Source organism: Uloborus diversus, chromosome 6 (assembly GCF_026930045.1).
Source record: "Uloborus diversus isolate 005 chromosome 6, Udiv.v.3.1, whole genome shotgun sequence".
NCBI classification, from domain to species: domain Eukaryota; kingdom Metazoa; phylum Arthropoda; class Arachnida; order Araneae; family Uloboridae; genus Uloborus; species Uloborus diversus.
In genome coordinates, this window is record NC_072736.1 from 5,044,788 (window position 1) to 5,064,131 (window position 19,344).

A 19,344-nucleotide genomic window follows, 5' to 3' on the forward strand; every position below is an offset into this window, starting at 1 on the left:
AGATTAACAATATCCAGTAAAAGTAAGATAAAAGCAATCAATACAAAAGAATTTTCAAAATTCTGCATTCGGGATTAAATAAATAGCAAGATATGAAGCATGTGAGTCACAAACAAATTTATTTCAAGTAATATGTTACAAACGCGAGAACCTTGATTTTTGATGCTTGATGTAGCAAAGAGCTGAATTTGACACATTTTGGCATTCCTCCCCCTACGATTTGTTAGAAATTTTAAAATTTAAGGTTTGTAGCCACACGTTTCCCAAATATTCAAGGTTTTCAAGTACTTGAAAATGAAATTAGTTTTTCAAGCAGTTTCAATTTTTTTAAGGAACGAATCAAAATTTTTTGGGAGTTAGGGGTCCACTTCAAAGCAGGGGCCCTAAGCTATAACTTGTTTATCTTATAGGCAAATCCGGCGCTACATGTCATTGTAATTTACCTGCAGATTTTCGTTTGATTTTTTGTAATTTTAACGAAAATTCGACAGTTTTAACAGTTAAAGGAGTTTTACGATTTTACCAATTTGTGTAAGGTTTTTATCGGTGTTTATCAAATTTCAGCAAAATTTTCCAAAACTTTTGATGACTGATTTACTCAGACTTCAATAATGACAATAACTGTCCCATTTAGACTTTAGATGATTATGACTTACCTTAATTTTTAAACAGTATTTAGAAAGTAAGGAAAATGGTATTTTCCCTCTAAGTAAAAAGGTTCAATTAATCAGAGCGTCTAGATAACTGAAATTTATTCAGTTTGCGATAGTATTTACTTTTCTTTCTCAAAAAAAAAAAAAAAAAAAAGACAAGCTGAAAATTTTCCAAGCACATGAAAAACAGTTCTAACTATTAGTTTCATGTATACAATTTTTTTCCTTTAAAAAATAAAGAAAACACAGAAAAACATTTCATCAGGTAATAATGTGATCTTACAAGAATTGTGCAAAGCTTTCGTGCCGGAAATATATCTCCCTCACTTTTTCTTTTATTCAGATGTTTTCCTTACAATGTATGATTCTGGAAAATCAGAAATTTAGTTTTGAACTGCTAGGGATTCCTAATTTTTCCCCTAAAAAATTAACGCATTGTTTACAGTGATTTTACGTTCTGTTTGTTCAATGGTTGGACAATTTTTCCAGTCTTTTGTTTCATTTTTATATACATTCGTTGAGTATAGTGTAAACTGTTACATTTGATAGTATTTTGCTGTACAAAAACCTTTTAGCTATGCACTTCTTTTGCAATAGCATAGATTTCAAATCAGTCAATTTCATTTGAACGTGTGATACCAGAAGGTTCTTCAAAATCTTTCGTCTGTAACAACCCAAAACATCTAGTTTTTGAAATCACGCAAATTGAAAATAAGCATTCTGAAAAGAGAGAAAATAAATCGTAGCGAGTAGATCGTTTTGTTAGCGCAAATTGGGGAGGGGGGGAGGGAGGGGCCCAAACGTCAATTATTATAAGTGTTGCAACTGAATGCATAGCTCGTTTAGCCTATATTTTCATTCATATACTTGCCCAAATGGTTTTCAGTCCAAAATAGTGAATTTAGACCAATTTTCAGTACCCCAGTGACAGCTGTACTATTTGTATTTAATGTTCGGTTTTTTTCTTTTCTCCCTTCAGAAAAGAACATTCGCTATTCTCGTGATTTTTTTTTTGTTATAAGATTTTGGAAGATAAGTTGTTACTACATGGACTCCTCTCAATTGCATTGCACTTTTTGCCCCCCCCCCCTATAAATCCACCCATGCTCTTCTGAACTACTCAAAAAAAAAATTGATTTCTTTTTTTTTTTAATTTTTGGAAGATGTGTTGTTACTACATAAAGTCCTCCCAAAACTGGGGGGGCATTGCCCCCTCTGCCCCCCCCCCATAAATCCGCCCATGTATGAAAGGTTTTTAGAGCAAATTCAATGTGTTCAGAGTACTCCCCTAAACATTCGAGGTAATCTACAATACTTATCACTTAAAATTAATCCTGAACTTGGACTGATATTTGCAATTCAAGTCTTCTGAAATATATTTATTTACGAACTGTTACGACAAACCCCTCTCAAGATAAAATTCTAACTTGTTATACCGATATCTGTTTTGCGCTTTTCTTTTCTCTACAGAATGCCTTTCCGTCAAGCTCTTAATAAATTTCCTAGTATGAAATAAATAAATATCTGAACTAAAAAGTAAATGGGGAAAAAAATCAACAACTTTGGAAACAGCACAAGTTTACCAAAAACTCCAGTTACATGTTTCGGGAAAGGGGGGGGGGGGGCAAGGAAGACCTTTTTCATAGAAAATTTTTTTAAACTTAGATATGGACTTTATTGGATGTTCTGATTACCTTATAACATTCAAAGCTCACATCTTCTTATATTACAAGTTTCTCATTGCAATCCTCCTCTTCACTGCAATACTCTTCTATCTGCACCTTTTTTTTTTTTTTTTTGCAAATTAGTGCTGTTTTAAACGATGTTAAACTTATTAATCATCTAGTGCTTCAAGTTTTTATTTAAAAATAGAAAAATATTACATATTGCACCTTTTATGCAAATGTTTTCAAAGGAAAATATTAATTATTTTAAGATGAAATTGCGAAACGCTTCTCATACACCTGGTAAAGCTCGAACTGAAAAAACTGCAGAGAAACATGATGCATTATTATATATGCAGGGTGTCTCAGTTAAATGTTTCAGAGCTCCTAGGAGGGGTGGGATGCATCCTGACGACTTGAAATTATATCACATTGCGGGGTCGGAAATTCTTTCTCTACCCGAGAAATTCGACATATGCCAGAAGTATTGTGCGAGTTTTGTTGGCAAAAAAAGAGCATTAAATTTAGATTTAAAATAAATATCTAGTACGTTTTTCTCAAATTTTGAGTTGTGTCACTTTCCTTGCAAGAGTGCGAGAGATAAAGATATAATTAGAGAGAACATAAGCAGCTGGTGCACAAAAAAGTTGGAGATACCTGAGGGGAGGGGAAGGGGGTAGGTAGACGGTGCCTGTACAGTGTACAGGTGACTTTTTCTAAAATTTAATTTTAACGTTATTATTGATTAACAGACCTTTTCTCAAAATGTCCGGGGCACGACCTCAAATATTGGGACTAATGGTCATATGGTACTTCTTTCAATTCGATGCTACATTTTTTTAATTTTTATAAAATAATAGGAACCTTTTCTTTTGAAAGAAAAGAGGGCAGTTGTCCCCCATACTAGTCGATAATAAATATATGTAAACAGAGAGAGAATCTAGTTGGACGTTTTTATTTTATTACAAAGAGTCAGCTGAATCTAAAATTGTGCGGCGTTTTAGTTTGTGTAAACTAAACGTAGTGCAAAAAAAATCGTGGCATAACGTGAATCAATTAAATGTATCAATCTGCAATGATGTAGTTTAAAAGAACGAAGGGGAAGCGATGCTGCCCCCCGAAATATTTGAATTTCTATGGTAAAAATAATGCAAATTGTTACGTAAAATCGTTCAAAACCACCTTTACTTATGCTGTTGCTTTTTGTGGTCCCAAACCCCAAGTTGAGGCTAGTAGTTTTCCTTCTAATCAATATGTTCTTCCTGTTTTTCTTTTTTTTAAAAAAATAAGATTTAAAAAGTAGCAGTTATCACATCGGGTCACTTTTACTATTATAGAGTGACAAGGTAGAAAATACAACACGTGTGTGTGAGCTGTTTGCACCCCAAAAAGATATCCATTCAGAAAGGCTTAGAATCCGATGCGAATAAAAGACTTCAGACACTCCCAAGAGAGATAGATGAATACGGAAACAGGTTCGCTGTCGTATCAGTGCATTCCATTAGCCCTACTTTCTTTGCCACAAACACAATTGTGGAATGTGAAGTTTTATAATAGCAAGATTCACTAACAGCTGGTGAATTTGAATAGAAAATCTTAAGTCAAAAAAATGTCAAAAAATAAATAAAATAATAATAAATTTAATCAATGATAAAAAAAATCATTAAATAATACAGTAAAATCTCATTGCAGCGAATACAAAAAAATTAAGAAACAAGAACAAATTTTAATAGTTTGAAAGAAGAAAGGATAAAAATACAAAAATGTATGCTTTCCCCTCTTACTTATATATACACGTATAATATATGTGCATTAGTTTAAACATATACTAACACAACCCAGATCTTTTTCGAGTACTAATTCGAATCACAGAAACTAGATTCTAATGCTCGTTCAAGCACGAATTCCCACGTTGATTCTTCTACAATAGTTTAGGTTTTCTTTTGAAAGGGGATTAATTCTTTGCTCTTGCTTTTCATGGGTGCAATGTCTGACTGATAAGGTGTATACTGGCTGTGCATGCGCACTTCACAGTAGCTACATTGTTGTATCTACAACGAGAAGGCCTTCATTCTTTGTTGAACATTCGATGCATTTAGAACATTTTCTTCTTAGCGAATACTTATATGCTTCATAATGTCAGACGCAGATTATTCGAGCAACGACAGCTCTGATTATAGTATTTATTCTAATGACCAAGAATCTTCTGATGAAGAAAACAGCGCAGATGACAATTTAGCCAAATACCCCCCCCCCCCCCCTATCTCCGCCGAAAGAATACGTACTCCCACGACCCGACAACGATACTTGAGTCGCTAGTCACCATCTTTATTTGTGGGCCCTCCCCTCCCCTGCTTGATGGTTGGGTGGACCGGTACCAGTAAGGAGGAAAAATTTGCCGGTCCTCAGGGTTTTTTGCTCGTCCTCGATTTAAAATCTATATAAATAAAACAGTCAATATATATATACGTATGTGTGTGTGTATGGCGCCCTTTATAAATCCACAGTTTACGTCGGATCTCGAACAATTTGGCAGGGAGGTACTTGAGCACCCAAGAAAGAACGTAAGGGGGTTTTCGAACGCGAAAAAAAAGAAAAACCAAGCCGTTTGAATTCTAATAATAATATCCAAAAATGGCGTTTTTCTGTAATATGAGGGCAAAAAAAATGCTCACAAAAATTAGAATAAAATATCCATGGAAACCACTGATTTTTCTGCATCATTTGTTCCAATGTACCAAGGTGATTAGAACGTGAGTTACAACTGTTTTTAACTAATTTCAATCTTAAGATGTAGGTAAGCCTTCTATTTGAAATTCGTTGCTGCTTACGGTCATTGTTGAACAATGATTTTATAAAAATTAGTAGCGTGACGAAAATCATTGAGAAGAGAGATCTGTTGCCTTTTTTTTTTTCTCGAATATGAACAAAAAAAATTCTACCTTTTGTTTTGAGGCTTTTTCAATAATTGGGGGAATTAAAAAATTTCTATTTTGGTAACTTTTTCTCGCTTTGTCAGGAAATTTTGAAGATTTTTAATATTATTTAGCCTGATCGTTTGACATAACTTTTATTTTCGAGGTAGACCGATTGAAGCCCAGGTGACGCAGCTATGAAATAAACAAATTAAAAATTCTTTATTCAAAAACAAATAAAGAAATAAATGTAAAAGTCTAATAATATCCTATGTAACGGTTTTTGCATGAATTTGGTGATTAATTTTCAAAATTGTCTGATTTTTCTCAAATGCTCACTTACTTATGGATAGTTGTTACAACAATTAGCTATCTACAACCTTTGCTATAAAATGTTTTGCAACAAATCTCTAATATGTAGTAAAAAAAAAACTCGACTACCCACTAACTTTTTCCACAACAATCCGCAAGTCAAAAATTTCCCTTTTTTTTGAGGAAAAAAAATAAATAAATAAAAAGAAAAGGAGAAAAAAAAGGGGGGGGGGGATTCTCCGGTCAGATTAGATTTTTAGCAGATTTTTCAGGTTCTGCGAGTCATTTTCTTTTCTTTTTCATATAAAAAAATAATAATAAATAAGGCAAGAAAAAAAACTGACCGGTTCGGGAGTTCTTTTAAAAAGATGTTGCCGGCCCGCGGGTCAAGAAAGGTTGAAAGAAAAATCAATTTAGTGCTTAGGTATTATAGCAGTCACTGGCGTAATCAGAATTACCATCTGGGAACTGGGCCGTAGCCTACGGCTCCTGCTTTTGAAATGCTCCCAAGTGACTTAGATTTTGATTTAGCCAATGGCTAAATCCAGTGGCGCACATGACAACCCCGCGGTGCGGGGGGGGGGCGCAAGAAGTATGAGGGCGTACGTTCAGAAAAATGAGCACTATGTTGAAATTTAAATTTTGCGGTTGGGGGGGGGGGGGGAGAGCATCAAAGTCTATCTACGCCCCTCTCCCCATATTTTAGTCGGATCCTGCATTTGATTTTGATTTTAGCTACAGTTGAGGTAAACCTAACCTGACAGCGTCGTGATGTTATTAGGATCTGCTCAGCCTTCAAAATGCTGCCAGGTTAGGTTTGCCCCATCTACAGTTACATTTTGTAAGCAAACTCTTCTTCAATTGTAAGTTTGTAGACGTCGGTTCCGAACGACAATATAACATATACGAAGCATTCAAGTTTATCGTTTAAAAAAAATACAATCGCTATTGAATTTTTTGCCGGCTTGAAATTATTAATATAGAACAGGATAAATTATAAATGTTTCAGTCTGAATTTCATTGCTAGAAAACATTGGTTTTAAGTTGGTTGGAACCAAGGAAACAGTAGCACACCCAGGTAAATGGGTGTGACTCAAGCCATAGATGATGAAAGTTAATGCCCCAGCTTTTGGCTACTATATTAAAATTTATGCAGCAAAACTACAAACCGTTAGTTTGTAAAAAAAATAACATTGCTTATCATAGTATAATCATGTAGCAAATACTAAGCTTCGCAGTTTTAATAAGCAATCTAATTATCCATAGAATATAAAGAACTTCATGTTAAAGTTTGTGGTAAGGGAAAGTTATTTCAACTTCCATCAATTTTTTTTTTTTTTTAATCTTATTTTTTCAATTTTTAAACTAAATTGATTTAATTGCGCAGTTTTAAAAGTTGAACAGCAAATTTCAATAACTAAACTAGTTTGATTAGCATTTACAAAATATATAACGTCTGTCTGAATATAAGTAAATATTTCGGAATTTCGTAGTAAAATGCTTAGAGGTCCTTTTGAAGCTAGGAGAATTTCAAAATGGTTTCCAGAACAAACCTAAGAAAAGAGAAAGCCAAAATGAATACATTCCAGCTGTCATCGTCAACCTACCCCTTGCACCTCAGGGACAACGTTCCCTCCCACTCTTTAGAAACTATCGCGCGCTGGATCCCCATAATGGCTGGATTGATCAAGCAGAAGCTCCTTTGTAAAACGAAAGGAGTAGCAACTTAGGAGGTCCCGGAACCAAATGCATTGCTGGGAAGTGAACATTTCTCTTTAAAATGTTTACGCATAAAAGGACCTTTTTTGGCGAAGAAGTTCTCACAGTAAAGAGGTTAATATTAATGTCCGTCAATCAGTAACGAGTCAGAAGCTATAAAATAGATATTTTTCGACATTCCCCGAAATTACTGACCGAAATTGTTTAAACACTTATCCCAGTTGAAAATTAGTCGCATAATTCTGTGTTCATAAAAGTCCTTTTACAGAAAGTCCTTAACAAAAATAATAAGTCCTTAACAGAAATTTATCATGAGCATTAATATTAGGGTCCGTCAATAAGTAACGAGTCAGAAGCTATAAAACAGATTTTATTCGACATTCTTCGAAAGTACTGACCGAAATTGTTTAAACACTTATCCCAGTGGAAAATTAGTCGCATAGTTCTGTGTTCATAAAAGTCCTTTTACAGAAAGTCCTTAACAAAAATAATAAGTCCTTAACAGAAAACATAAAAGTCCTTAACAGAAATTTATCATGAGCATTAATATTAGGGTCCGTCAATAAGTAACGAGTCAGAAGCTATAAAACAGATTTTATACGACATTCTTCGAAAGTACTGACCGAAATTGTTTAAACACTTATCCCAGTGGAAAATTAGCCGCATAATTCCGTGTTCATAAAAGTCCTTTGGCTGCTGCTGGGACCAATAGGGAAGTTGCAACCTATTAAATGTTCATATTTTGGCCATTGTATATTGTTAATTGACCCTCAAAACTAAAAAATTCACCATCGCCGAATTTTAAAACACCGTGATTGATTTTTAAGGAATTTTTAAAAATCCACGCGCAAAAGTGCGCTCTTCTGAAACGTCACGAGCTTACGTCACAGGGCACTCATGGGCAGCCTTCCGCCGAAGAGCCCTTGTTTTCGCTAGGGACATTTTGAGCGCGCTGATATTTTTATTTTTCCGAAATTCAATAATCCTTTTGAACACACTATGGAGGCCGGATTCGTTAAAGCACAATCTAAATAATCTTCCTCAAGTAACATCAAGGATGATATTCGAATATTTCCGAGAGGATGAAAGGTTTAATGTTCCAGAAACGCGAGGATTAAATGCGAGGAGATAAGCCTTTTACGTTTCGTCTTCGAAGTCGAATGCGTGACCTTCGGCTTCTCCCCTATCGGAAGAGCGCATGACGTCACTTCCTATGCCATTTGACGTCACAAGCGCTTGAACTTTAAAAATTAATTAAAAAAAAACTACTTATCGTATCGCAAAAATTTTTTCACCTATGATGTTCATACATGTTACTCTATCATATAAAAATAAAATTGAAAAATCGAAAACTTTCCTATTAGGCACGCACTCCTTTACTTCATCGTCCGAATGAAATTGTTGTCCCCGAAATGCCCAAAGATGTTAAAATCACACGTGGATAGATCTGGACTAGGAAAAGGGGGTGTTTCAGGACTTCCCACTTAAATTTCCACAAAAGTTCCTTCGTTGCATTGGCTGTCTGTGGTCCAGCGTTGTCGTGCAACAGGATGACAGCACGTGAAAGTTTACTGGGGACACACACAACCAATGCAAAAAAAGAACTTTTACGGAAATTTAAGTGGGAAGTGTTGTACCACCCCTCTTGTAGTCCAGATCTATCCCCATGTGATTCCACGTCTTTGGAGAACTCAAGAAGGCACTTCGGGGACAATGATTTCATTCGGACGATGAAGTAAAGAAGTGCGTGCGTAACCGGTTCCAGTTTCAGCCAAAGGACTTTTATGAGTACAGAATTATGTGACTAATTTTCCACTGGGATAAGTATTTAAACAATTTCGGTCAGTATTGTTGTAGGAGGTCGAATAGAATCTGTTTTATAGCCTCTGCCTCGTCACTTATTGACTAATAACACTAAAGTCATTTTTCTTATGCAGGCACCATTCCATCACCACAGGCGTCAACAGGTCCAAAGAAGTACTACGGTCAACCGAACCGCAGTCCAGCTCCTTACGTGCCACCTGTTGAGCCTCAAAAACCCAACACCGCATCAACTAACAATGCCTTCTGGGGACGCAACCAGAAACCTTCGCCGGAACCGGTGCCAGAACCACCCAAATTCCAACTCAAGAGAGACAACAGTGGTCACAAGGACTTTCAGAACAAGTTCAGATCTCCAGAGCCCACACCTGTTGCTCCCGAACCGTCGAAGAACCGATATGGTGGTACGCCTGGTATAGTTAGCAGGGCTAAGGAAGGTCTCACGACATCCAACAGTTTTTCTCGAAATGACCAGAAGTCACCGTTGGTAATTATAAATATTTCTAGATTTCAAAACAGTGAAATAAATATTGGTGACAGTCACTTTTGACACTTTAGGATATCCAACAGAACTTAAATGCATCCCTCACTATATCCAACAGCACTTCTTGGACATGATCAAAAATAATCGTTGGCCGTTATATGTATTTCTAGCTTTCAAAACAGCGCAATAAATATTGATTACATTCACTTTTCACACTTTAGGATATCCAACAACACTTAAACGCATTCCTCACTATATCCAACAGCACTTCTCGGAGATGATCAAAAATCGTTGTTGGCAATTATACGTATTTCTAGCTTTCAAAACAGAGCAATAAATATTGACATTCACTTTTCACACTTTAGGATATCCAACAACACTTAAACGCATTCCTCACTATATCCAACAGCATTTCTCGGAGATGATCAAAAATCGTTGTTGGCAATTATACGTATTTCTAGCTTTCAAAACAGAGCAAAAAATATTGATGACATTCACTTTTCACACTTTAGGATATCCAACAACACTTAAACGCATTCCTCACTATATCCAACAGCACTTCTCGGAGATGATCAAAAATCGTTGTTGGCTATTATACGTATTTCTAGCTTTCAAAACAGAGCAATAAATATTGATGACATTCACTTTTCACACTTCAGGATATCCAACAGCACTTCTCGGAGATGATCAAAAATCATTGTTTGCAATTATACGTATTTCTAGCTTTCAAAATGGTGCAATAAATATCGATGACATTCACATTTGACATTTCAGGATATCCAACAGCACTTGAATGCATTCCTCACTATATCCAACAGCATTTCTCAAGATGATTATAAGTAGGCTTGCCGGATTTCTGAAATGTTCAACCGGGACAACGGAATGCCCCCCTCCTGCAAAGTAGCGAGTATTCAATAGGGTACAGAACCCCTTATTGGTTTTCAGAGTACTTTAGAGAGTAGTTTATATCCAATACTATGAATAAATGGTTACTTTGTGAACAGATTCTTTGCATTGGCTAGGACTTTTTTTAGAACGTCTTTTTAGTTTTTAATCTTGTAGTAAAAATCTTTACAGGTTAATCCGATATTAACTTTACTGGTCAATGTTACAAATCTGTACCTCAGAGCCAGAGTAACGTAAGTCCCATAATCACTACTTTACAGGAGATAGGATAAACGTTTCTCTGGCTCATGCGAAGTAAAGGACGCCCGCTCTTTTAGCACTGGTAAATAATTACAGAGTATTTTTTTTTTTTTTTAGAATTTCGTTTGCATGACTCGATGTGGACAAGGATTCCACATACAATGCACTATTAAACAGTTAATCGCAATTTTTGAACTTACGTCAATCCGACTCTGAGGTACAGAAATGACAGAGTTAATATTTTAGATAATCTTTCAGTTCATTATTTTTAGACTTTTTTGGTCATCTGTAACCAAGTTTATCATTTTCTGGGACGTAATTCCGAAGTAAACCGGCCGGAACCCTGGGATCTTGTCTGAAAACCGGCAAGTCTAATTATAAGTCACCGTTGGCAATTATACGTATTTATACGTATTTCTAGCTTTCAAAACAGTGCAATAAATATTGGTGACATTCATTTTTTCCGACTTAAGGTTACGTCATTAAGGTAACGTCATTAAGACATTGATGATTAATTCGTGGTTTGGCACTCCAAGTGGTATAATGTTTCTTTTACTGTGGGGATTAAACCAAGGATTGATAATAGACATCAAGGTTCTGGGACATCACGCTTTTGGAAGTCTTGGAAAGTCTTTGACTTGAAGCATTTTGCAAGTTTAAATGGGAATAAAATTAGCTTCATTATTAAAACTTGTGAAAAATATTGAGAAAATTTCATAAAAAATTTGATTAATCAGAACTTCAGATCGGGGTTCATATTTTGTCTTCTTTCAATATCACTTTTTAAGCACTTTTATTATACTTGGCCTGATTGTCACGGAGTAGTCTGAGGCTTTGCTTTTGATTATATTTCAGCAACTAGATCCCTTAGAGACTTCGGGATTTCACTAAATGATTTGCTTAATTTTAAGGTACAACTTAATTCTGAAAAATTAAAATTCTGAAATAAAATTATTATTTCGGTTAGGATTGAAAATAGCAAGTGTAATTTCCCCGTTAAATATTTAAATATAAACGCCATTGTTACAAATTTTGTTGTCTTGCAAATGTAATGCTAATAGTAATCATAATGAAAATTTTGAATCAAGGCTTCTCTGGAGCAAGAATGAAATTTATTCACTGACGTTGCTTTGTTATGGTCTTTATCCTAATCTATGCCAATAATCGATAACGGGGCGATGTAATCTTTACCAAAAGAAACTTGTACGCTGTGAACTATTCTTTTGCTTATATCTCAGCAACTAGACCACTTAGAGAATTCAGAATTTCATTAAATGATTTGTTTAATCTTAGGTACAACTTAACGCTAAAAACAAAATGAAAATCTAAAGTAAAATTTTGTTTGAAAACGAAAAACTTTAAAATAACAGAATTTTTTTAAAAATACTAAGCACTTATCATAATGCACTCAAAAGGATAAAATAACTTTTGTGGGTCAGAAAGGACAATTTAAGTATTCATGTAGTTTTCAATTATTCCAAGAAAAATACTTCACAAACGAAGAAAACTGCGCTCAAGTCATTTCAAGCCGAACTTTCCCATTAAAAAAAATATGCATGCTTCAATACTCAAATTTATGATTGAAAGCTAGATAATGATAAAACATTCTCCACATGACTTGAGCCGCACTTTTCTTCGTTTGTGAAGCCTTTTTCTTGGAATAATTGAAAACTACAGTAATACTTAAATTGTCCTTTCTGACCCAGAAAAGTTATTTTATCCTTTTGAGTGCATTATGATAAGTGCTTAGTATTTTTTTAAAAAAATTGTTATTTACTGATTTACTACTGTTAGTAGCTCAATGATTGCCTAACGCTTCTTTACAAGCGAAAAATATGTATCTTCATTTTTGCTAATACTGTGGATTTTCTAAAAATATATATAGGGGGTTTTGTGCCCTCTAAAAATGTAGGTCTACATGACAAGTGCACCGATTGCGCTTCCACCAGTACAGCCTTGAATAAATAAGTTGTGCCCAAATTATAAAAAGATGCAAGGTAAAAACATAGTGGGCTAATTTCTGCTTTAAAACCTTTAATTGTTGCTTCGTATGTCTGAAATAGGTTTGTAATTTTCATGAATATCAACATAATTTTTAATTTTTGAATTACTACTTGCAATAAAATATATTATTACGGGAAATGATATTAAAAAATCACTAAAAATCCTGACAAGATCTTTTAGCTGAACAACAGTCATGGCATTTTCTTTATGGTGAGTTATGGAGAATATTCCATTTCTAGACCTTTGCCGTACGCTTAGGCTCAGTAAAATGGAACACAAGCCTTGAAACTTGCTCTCATGAAAGACCATGTGATCGATGCTGCCTTACGCGCGACTTGTATTTAGATTTTAAAATTTTGAAAAAAAATAGAACCGACTTCAAATTTGCTCTAAAAAGTGAAAAATAATTTTATTCTTTAAACACCATCGATAATGCTTTTAAACATAATTTTTGAAGTTGGCGCAAAAACAAAAAGTAAAATCCGGTGTAACCATGCTTCGTTTATTTTTTTTTTCAGAAAAGCATCCAAAGTTACGAACGAAACATTTATATCGTTATTCAAATATGTTGTCATCAATGCATACTTTATGTGATAGTAAAGAAACTGGCCCTGGTTAAATTTATAGTTGTAGTTGAGTTATGGCTGTGAATGATTTTATCTATCGTTTTTGCGCCAACTTCAAAAATAATGTTTAAAAGCATTATCGATGGTGTTTAAAGAATAAAATTATTTTTCACTTTTAAGAGCAAATTTGAAGTCGGTTCTATTTTTTTTTTCAACATTTTTTTATTTCATTCTTTTTAGCGTAAAAGTTGGTATTTCAGAAATAGTAAAAAGTTACCATCACGAAACTTCACCATATTTTTTTTCATAAAAATGCTCCATACTAAAAAAAAAAAAAACTATAAACACGCGTTAAACTTTAAGCGATTGGCACTAAAAACTTATCTTTGTTCCTCTTTGGAATTAATGTGTAGTTAATTTAATTATAACCATTCAAGCATTACGTTTTCCTAACTAATTTACATTTCATTGCATTTAAGTTGCTCATGATGCAGTTCTGTATTTTCTTACTTAGCCCCTATCATTTGTTATTGGCATAGATGATAACGAAAAAAATACTACTGTAGTTGAGGCACACCTAATGGCAGCATTGTGAAGGCTAAGCAGATCCTAATTACTGCATCAGCTCGCTTCCAGGTTAAGTTTACCCCCACTATAGAGCAATAGCACTGAAGAAGGGAAGATTTCGATAATTCACGTATTGTTACTATTAATCAGCAAGGTTTCCAAAATAAAATTATTTACGCCAAAAATGAGACGACAGCGCCAGATTCCCGATTATTATCGAAATATCCCCCTGAAGAAACTTGATGCTTGCTTCAGAGAAGCCTTCATTCAAAATTATCATTAAAATTACTATTAATGTTACTGTCGTATGGCACCAAACTTTTGTAACAATAGGTTTTATATTTAATCATTTAATTGGGAAATTGCATGAAATGTACTGTTTTTTGACCATAACGTTTTTCTAAAGATCAAATATGGCCAAACAAAGTAATGGGACCTAAGTTGAGCCATCCCCTATCCATTAAAAAAAGAATCATCAAAATCGGTTCACTAGGTGAGACGCTGTGAATAGACAAAAAAAAAAAAAAAAACATACATACGGTATGAACTGATAACCGCCTCCTTTTTGAAGTCGGTTAAAAAATATACATAAGTACCGCTGCAGCTTTCTACAGGAAATGCTTTTTTTTTTTTTTTCAATCAATAGTCCGAAGAATAGCATGAAATAAAAGCTACTTAATCACTATTTAACATAATTTACTAGAAATTTTCTTGCAATTATTTAAATACTATGCAGTTATTTTTTCACTATTCAGTCAATATACGTACATAACATTCTTGTCGAGAACAACTAACTGCAAGTCTTTTGACATTACATATTCATTCAATTGTTCTTTGCTTCTTCTGAGAGTTAAAATATCACTTTCATTTTAGGGTCAAGAGCTCAGAAAATCAGCCAGTGGAGTCAAAGAACTGCATTGGGATCAGCTCATGCAGACCATGCGTAGACCCCTACGCATCAATGACCTTGACTTCACCGATCTAGGTGACGATGATGATGTCAGCATCTTGATGAGGCCTGTGAACGCCGCCCCATTCCCCGGAGCTCCGCCCCCACCACCCATGCCTGGGGGAGCGCCGCCGCCTCCTCCACCGCCGGGTATGGGTGGACCGCCCCCACCGCCGCCACCTCCCGGAATGGGAGGTCCTCCTCCTCCACCACCCAGCTTCGGAGGACCTCCTCCTCCACCTGGAATGGGTTTGAACAGAGGTCCAAATCCACCGCCATGGGTCAGGAAAAACGCGCCACCTCCAGAACAAAATGGTCCGAAATTCAACAAGAAAGTTAAGACTGTCAAACTATTTTGGAAGGAGGTAAGATATTGAGTATATTATGAATTAATGGAGTACGATTTTGTGCAACAAATGAGATAAAGTCTGTGGATACATTAAAAGAAATAATAACTTAAAACGTACTTTCGTAGAACATTTTCAAAACTTCTTCCTTGGTCCACTACTGCTCACAGGCAGCCATATATTAATTTTTGATTTCATGCGGTTTCAGTTTTTCGACAGTTTTCATTTTTGTTTCACTTCTTACTGCTGAAATAGGACGATCAGAGGAAAACACATAGCGGGACAAGTTGCAAGGGTTACATATATTTTAAGCACAAAAAATATGGATTGTACCTTAGCTTATTGTTGATGAAAATGCTATTCTTAGAACTGAACTTTGTTTCGTAAATACAGTTCATAATCTGTAAATTTGCAGTACATAATGCATTTTAGATACATTATATGAAAATAAAAATTAATTTTTTATTGTCTTTATTGGGAAATCTTCTGTTTCCCAATTTTAAATTCACATGCAATGCTTTCAAACCTATGCATGAAGGGTCAAGTTCAGGAACAATCTGTAGTTGCGTTTACAAGATACGTTAATCAGGGCCTGATTACTACACATGCCGACTATGCCTGGGCTTGGGGCTCTCATCTTCTTAAGGGGCCCCAAATAATTACATAAAGAGTTACGCAAAGCATCACAAGTATACGAAAAATAATGTATTTTTGAAATACTTAGAAAAAAAATGACTTGTTAATCAGAAGCGAACTTCTGCTTGTAGCGAATTTAACCTGTCACAAATATGGCCACGAAAGGGATTCTTAAATTGCCATGATAAATGACTGAGGGCCGTGGTAGCCCGATCGGTAGAGTGTCGGATTCGGGGCCGGAGGGTCCTGAGTTCAAACCTCGATGGTCGAAGACCTACCGTCGTCATTAAAGGGGACTGGGCGACGTTAAATATGCTCGTGGACTCAATGTCCTCCAAGTGAAACGATACCTCTGGGGGTGCTAGCACCAGGTAGCTATTAGCTCCTGGACTAGTTCGAAATTCTCATTAACTATTCGATCCGGTGATAGTGCTGCCATCTATCGGTATATAAAATAATGGAGGCAAGGCACTTAGTATGCAGTCCTCGACATAAATACAGTTGTAGTCAGTTGTGACTCGGAATAGGAATAAATGATTGACATAGTTCTGTGATGGACAAAGACGAAAAATTGGTTCTCTCGCGACTTTCGGTTGCGTTGGTGAGCTTTTTGAACTGATGAAGAGGCTCCATTGTATCCTTGAAATAGCTATATGCTAAATTTTCTTCAAAATTTGTGCTTTATTTACGTTGGTTTTTCATTTTAATCATGGACAAAGAAGCCTCAAAAATGCATTCCGACGCTCTCCAAACCTGTAAATCAACCACTGCATTCCATTATCGAGTCTTCAGGGAGCCTCCGAATGGGGTTGTTTCCTTCAATCCAAAGTACTACTTTTAGTCATTGAAATGAATAGAATGAGCAAAAAAAATAACATGGACCTAGAAAATACTTTCGTTTTCCCAACAGTTTTTTTAAATTCATTTTTTTAAATGTTCGACTTTTCAAACAAGGCGTGGTCTTTATGACGTCACAAATGATGCACTTTGCCGCATCTTTCTACTACGTTTCCACGTTATGATAATCAAGCACCGAATTAAAATTGCGCTCTACGCTTGCTACCAACCATATCGTTGCCAATACACATGAGTAAAGATGCGAATTAAATATTTTGGACCGTGAATAGCAACACTGAATGGCATTTCATCATTTGTGATGTCATTGGTAGAAGCGTTAAACGATGAAAGAACACCGATTTAAGTAATTTTTTGTTAAATATTAAACTTAAAGAAATTATTTAAAAAACGGTCAGATTCTATGTTTTTAAGCATGCTCTTTCCGAACAAAATATTTTTAGAATTTTGGAAACGGCCCCATTATTGTGGGCTCAGGGCCTCACTTTTACTTAATAAGGACCTGATGTTGATTAGAAACTTATGTTAAAAGTACATAATTTTTTAGGGATCGTATCGCCATTGCATACTTTCTGTGTATTTTTATCTAAGCATACAGCAGATATATCTAAAAAATCTAAATCGAAGAATAACAGATTTAAATCAAAACAAGTTCAGTTTTGAAACAATGTTAATTTGGCATAAAGCAGCTTATTTGTGACAAACACCGACTCATGTGAATTTTTTTTATAGGTGAAGGAAGAGCCGATGCTGATGGAACGCAGCGGCAAAAAGAGGACCATTTGGGATGAGCTCAAGCCGATCAACCTGGACACGCAACGAATCGAAAATCTCTTCGAGAGCAAAGCCAAAGACGTTTTAAGCAAGGTAAGAAATCGAAGCACATCAATCTTCAGAATCGGTTGCCAATTTCACTGGAACTAATCGTCCAGGTTTTCTTCATCATTAAAGTAGTAGGGGGTATGATGCTTTTCGTAAAAGAAACTTAAATATATTGAAGAAAACATCAGAACTATTTAGTGTGTTAAAAGATTCTTTTATCCTGAGGACTAGGGTTTTTTTCCCCCCAATGGCGTGTACAAAAGACAATTCTGACACCAAAACAGACTAACAAATGAACGAAAAAATAGCAATGAGGGGCATTCCACGGTATTTTTGACATTTATGTAGAGTCCGTAACGTGACCTTTTTTGCCATAACTTTTTAATTTACTGTTTGATTAGCATATTATTTTATTTTGATCTTTTCCTACCAACACACCAGCTCAAATTAAAATTATTTGAAAATCAAACGGTAAATTAAAAAGTTATGGCAAAAAAAGGTCATGTTACGGACTCTACATGATGTCAAAAATACCGTGGAATGCCCCAAGAAGTAACAATAAAATGACAGAAAAAAAGTCTATGGTGGACCCATTCGGTCTGTAGCTTTCCAGTAGCGTTCCCACTAACTCTTGAAGCACAGCATAGGGCTGCGCTTGAGGTGTGTACAATCCATGGTTCCCGAAGATTACAGAGCATGCAGTGTGGATCATTAAATATTTTAATGAGACGTAAATGCTTAGAAAAACAGCTATTACCGCATGACAGAAAAATATAGATCACTTAGCCGTTAAGCTTTACCGGGGTGCACAACGAGAAGGTGGATCTACGTTGCGCTCTATGGTTTGTTAACGTAAAATTGAAAAACAATGTTATAGTTCCTAGTCAACCGTGGGGCTCTGATAAGATGATGCTTGACCTTGACAATGCTTACTTATTATTGGGGAGATCAGTGAAGAAGGGCGTGTTGTGTTGGCACGGATTTCAGTTGGAATACTTTCGCAAAACTACTACGAAAGTAACCCAACTTAGCCCAGCGACAATTATCCTTCCCTATTAACCCAAAATGTAAATGTTGTCAAGGTCAAGCTTTAACTCATAAACGCCACACAATAAAACCACATCAGCATCTATATCAACAGGGATAGCAATAACGGCTTTTGTAGTTGTTGACCGATATGAAACCAAGATAACTATTTACAAATTTTATAAAATCAGATCCGACAATCGATTTTGACTGCGTAAACTCCAAATTCAATTACTTTCCAAATACCTTTGTCAAAAATGGTAAGTTTTTTTGAGCAATCACGATTGTTTATTGTTCTCAATTGACTGTTTTGAATTCCTATCATTTTATTTTCCCACCAGCACCCTCTGCCAGCACCACCGTCGCGTCGACCGGCCTCACGATGCTGCTCCTCTTGCGAAAACCGTCTCCAGGTTGCGTCCATATCCTACACACACGCGCATACACACACACACACACACACACATACTCATGCCTGCGCACAGACACAAACACACACTCAAACACACACATAAATACACATACTCATGCCGTTACACAGACACAAACACATAAATACACATACTCATGCCGTTACACAGACACAAACACATATGCCTACACACACACACACACACGAACGCCTACACACACATGCGCGTACACACACAGCACTGCATACACAACACGCACGCACATGCATACATACACACACACGAACCCACACACATGCGTCTACACAAACACACACACATGCGCCTGCACAAATACACACGCGCATTCATACACACACACGCTCGTGATTGCGAAAAACATAATTTGAATTCAAGATGCCAAAAATTCAAATTAATATATATATATATATATTTTTGAACCTTT

General features: G+C 35.6%; 1 protein-coding gene across 1 annotated transcript in view; it reads left to right on the forward strand.

Annotated features, from left to right (window-relative positions):
* The window catches only part of LOC129224166 (uncharacterized), a 245,757-nt gene that overhangs the window by 192,434 nt on the left and 33,979 nt on the right, over window positions 1-19,344 (forward strand). The window contains exons 28-30 of the mRNA XM_054858583.1: window positions 9,201-9,571; window positions 14,725-15,165; window positions 17,371-17,505. Coding sequence (XP_054714558.1) covers window positions 9,201-9,571; window positions 14,725-15,165; window positions 17,371-17,505 — 947 coding nt within the window. The remainder of the gene's footprint in view (window positions 1-9,200; window positions 9,572-14,724; window positions 15,166-17,370; window positions 17,506-19,344) is intronic.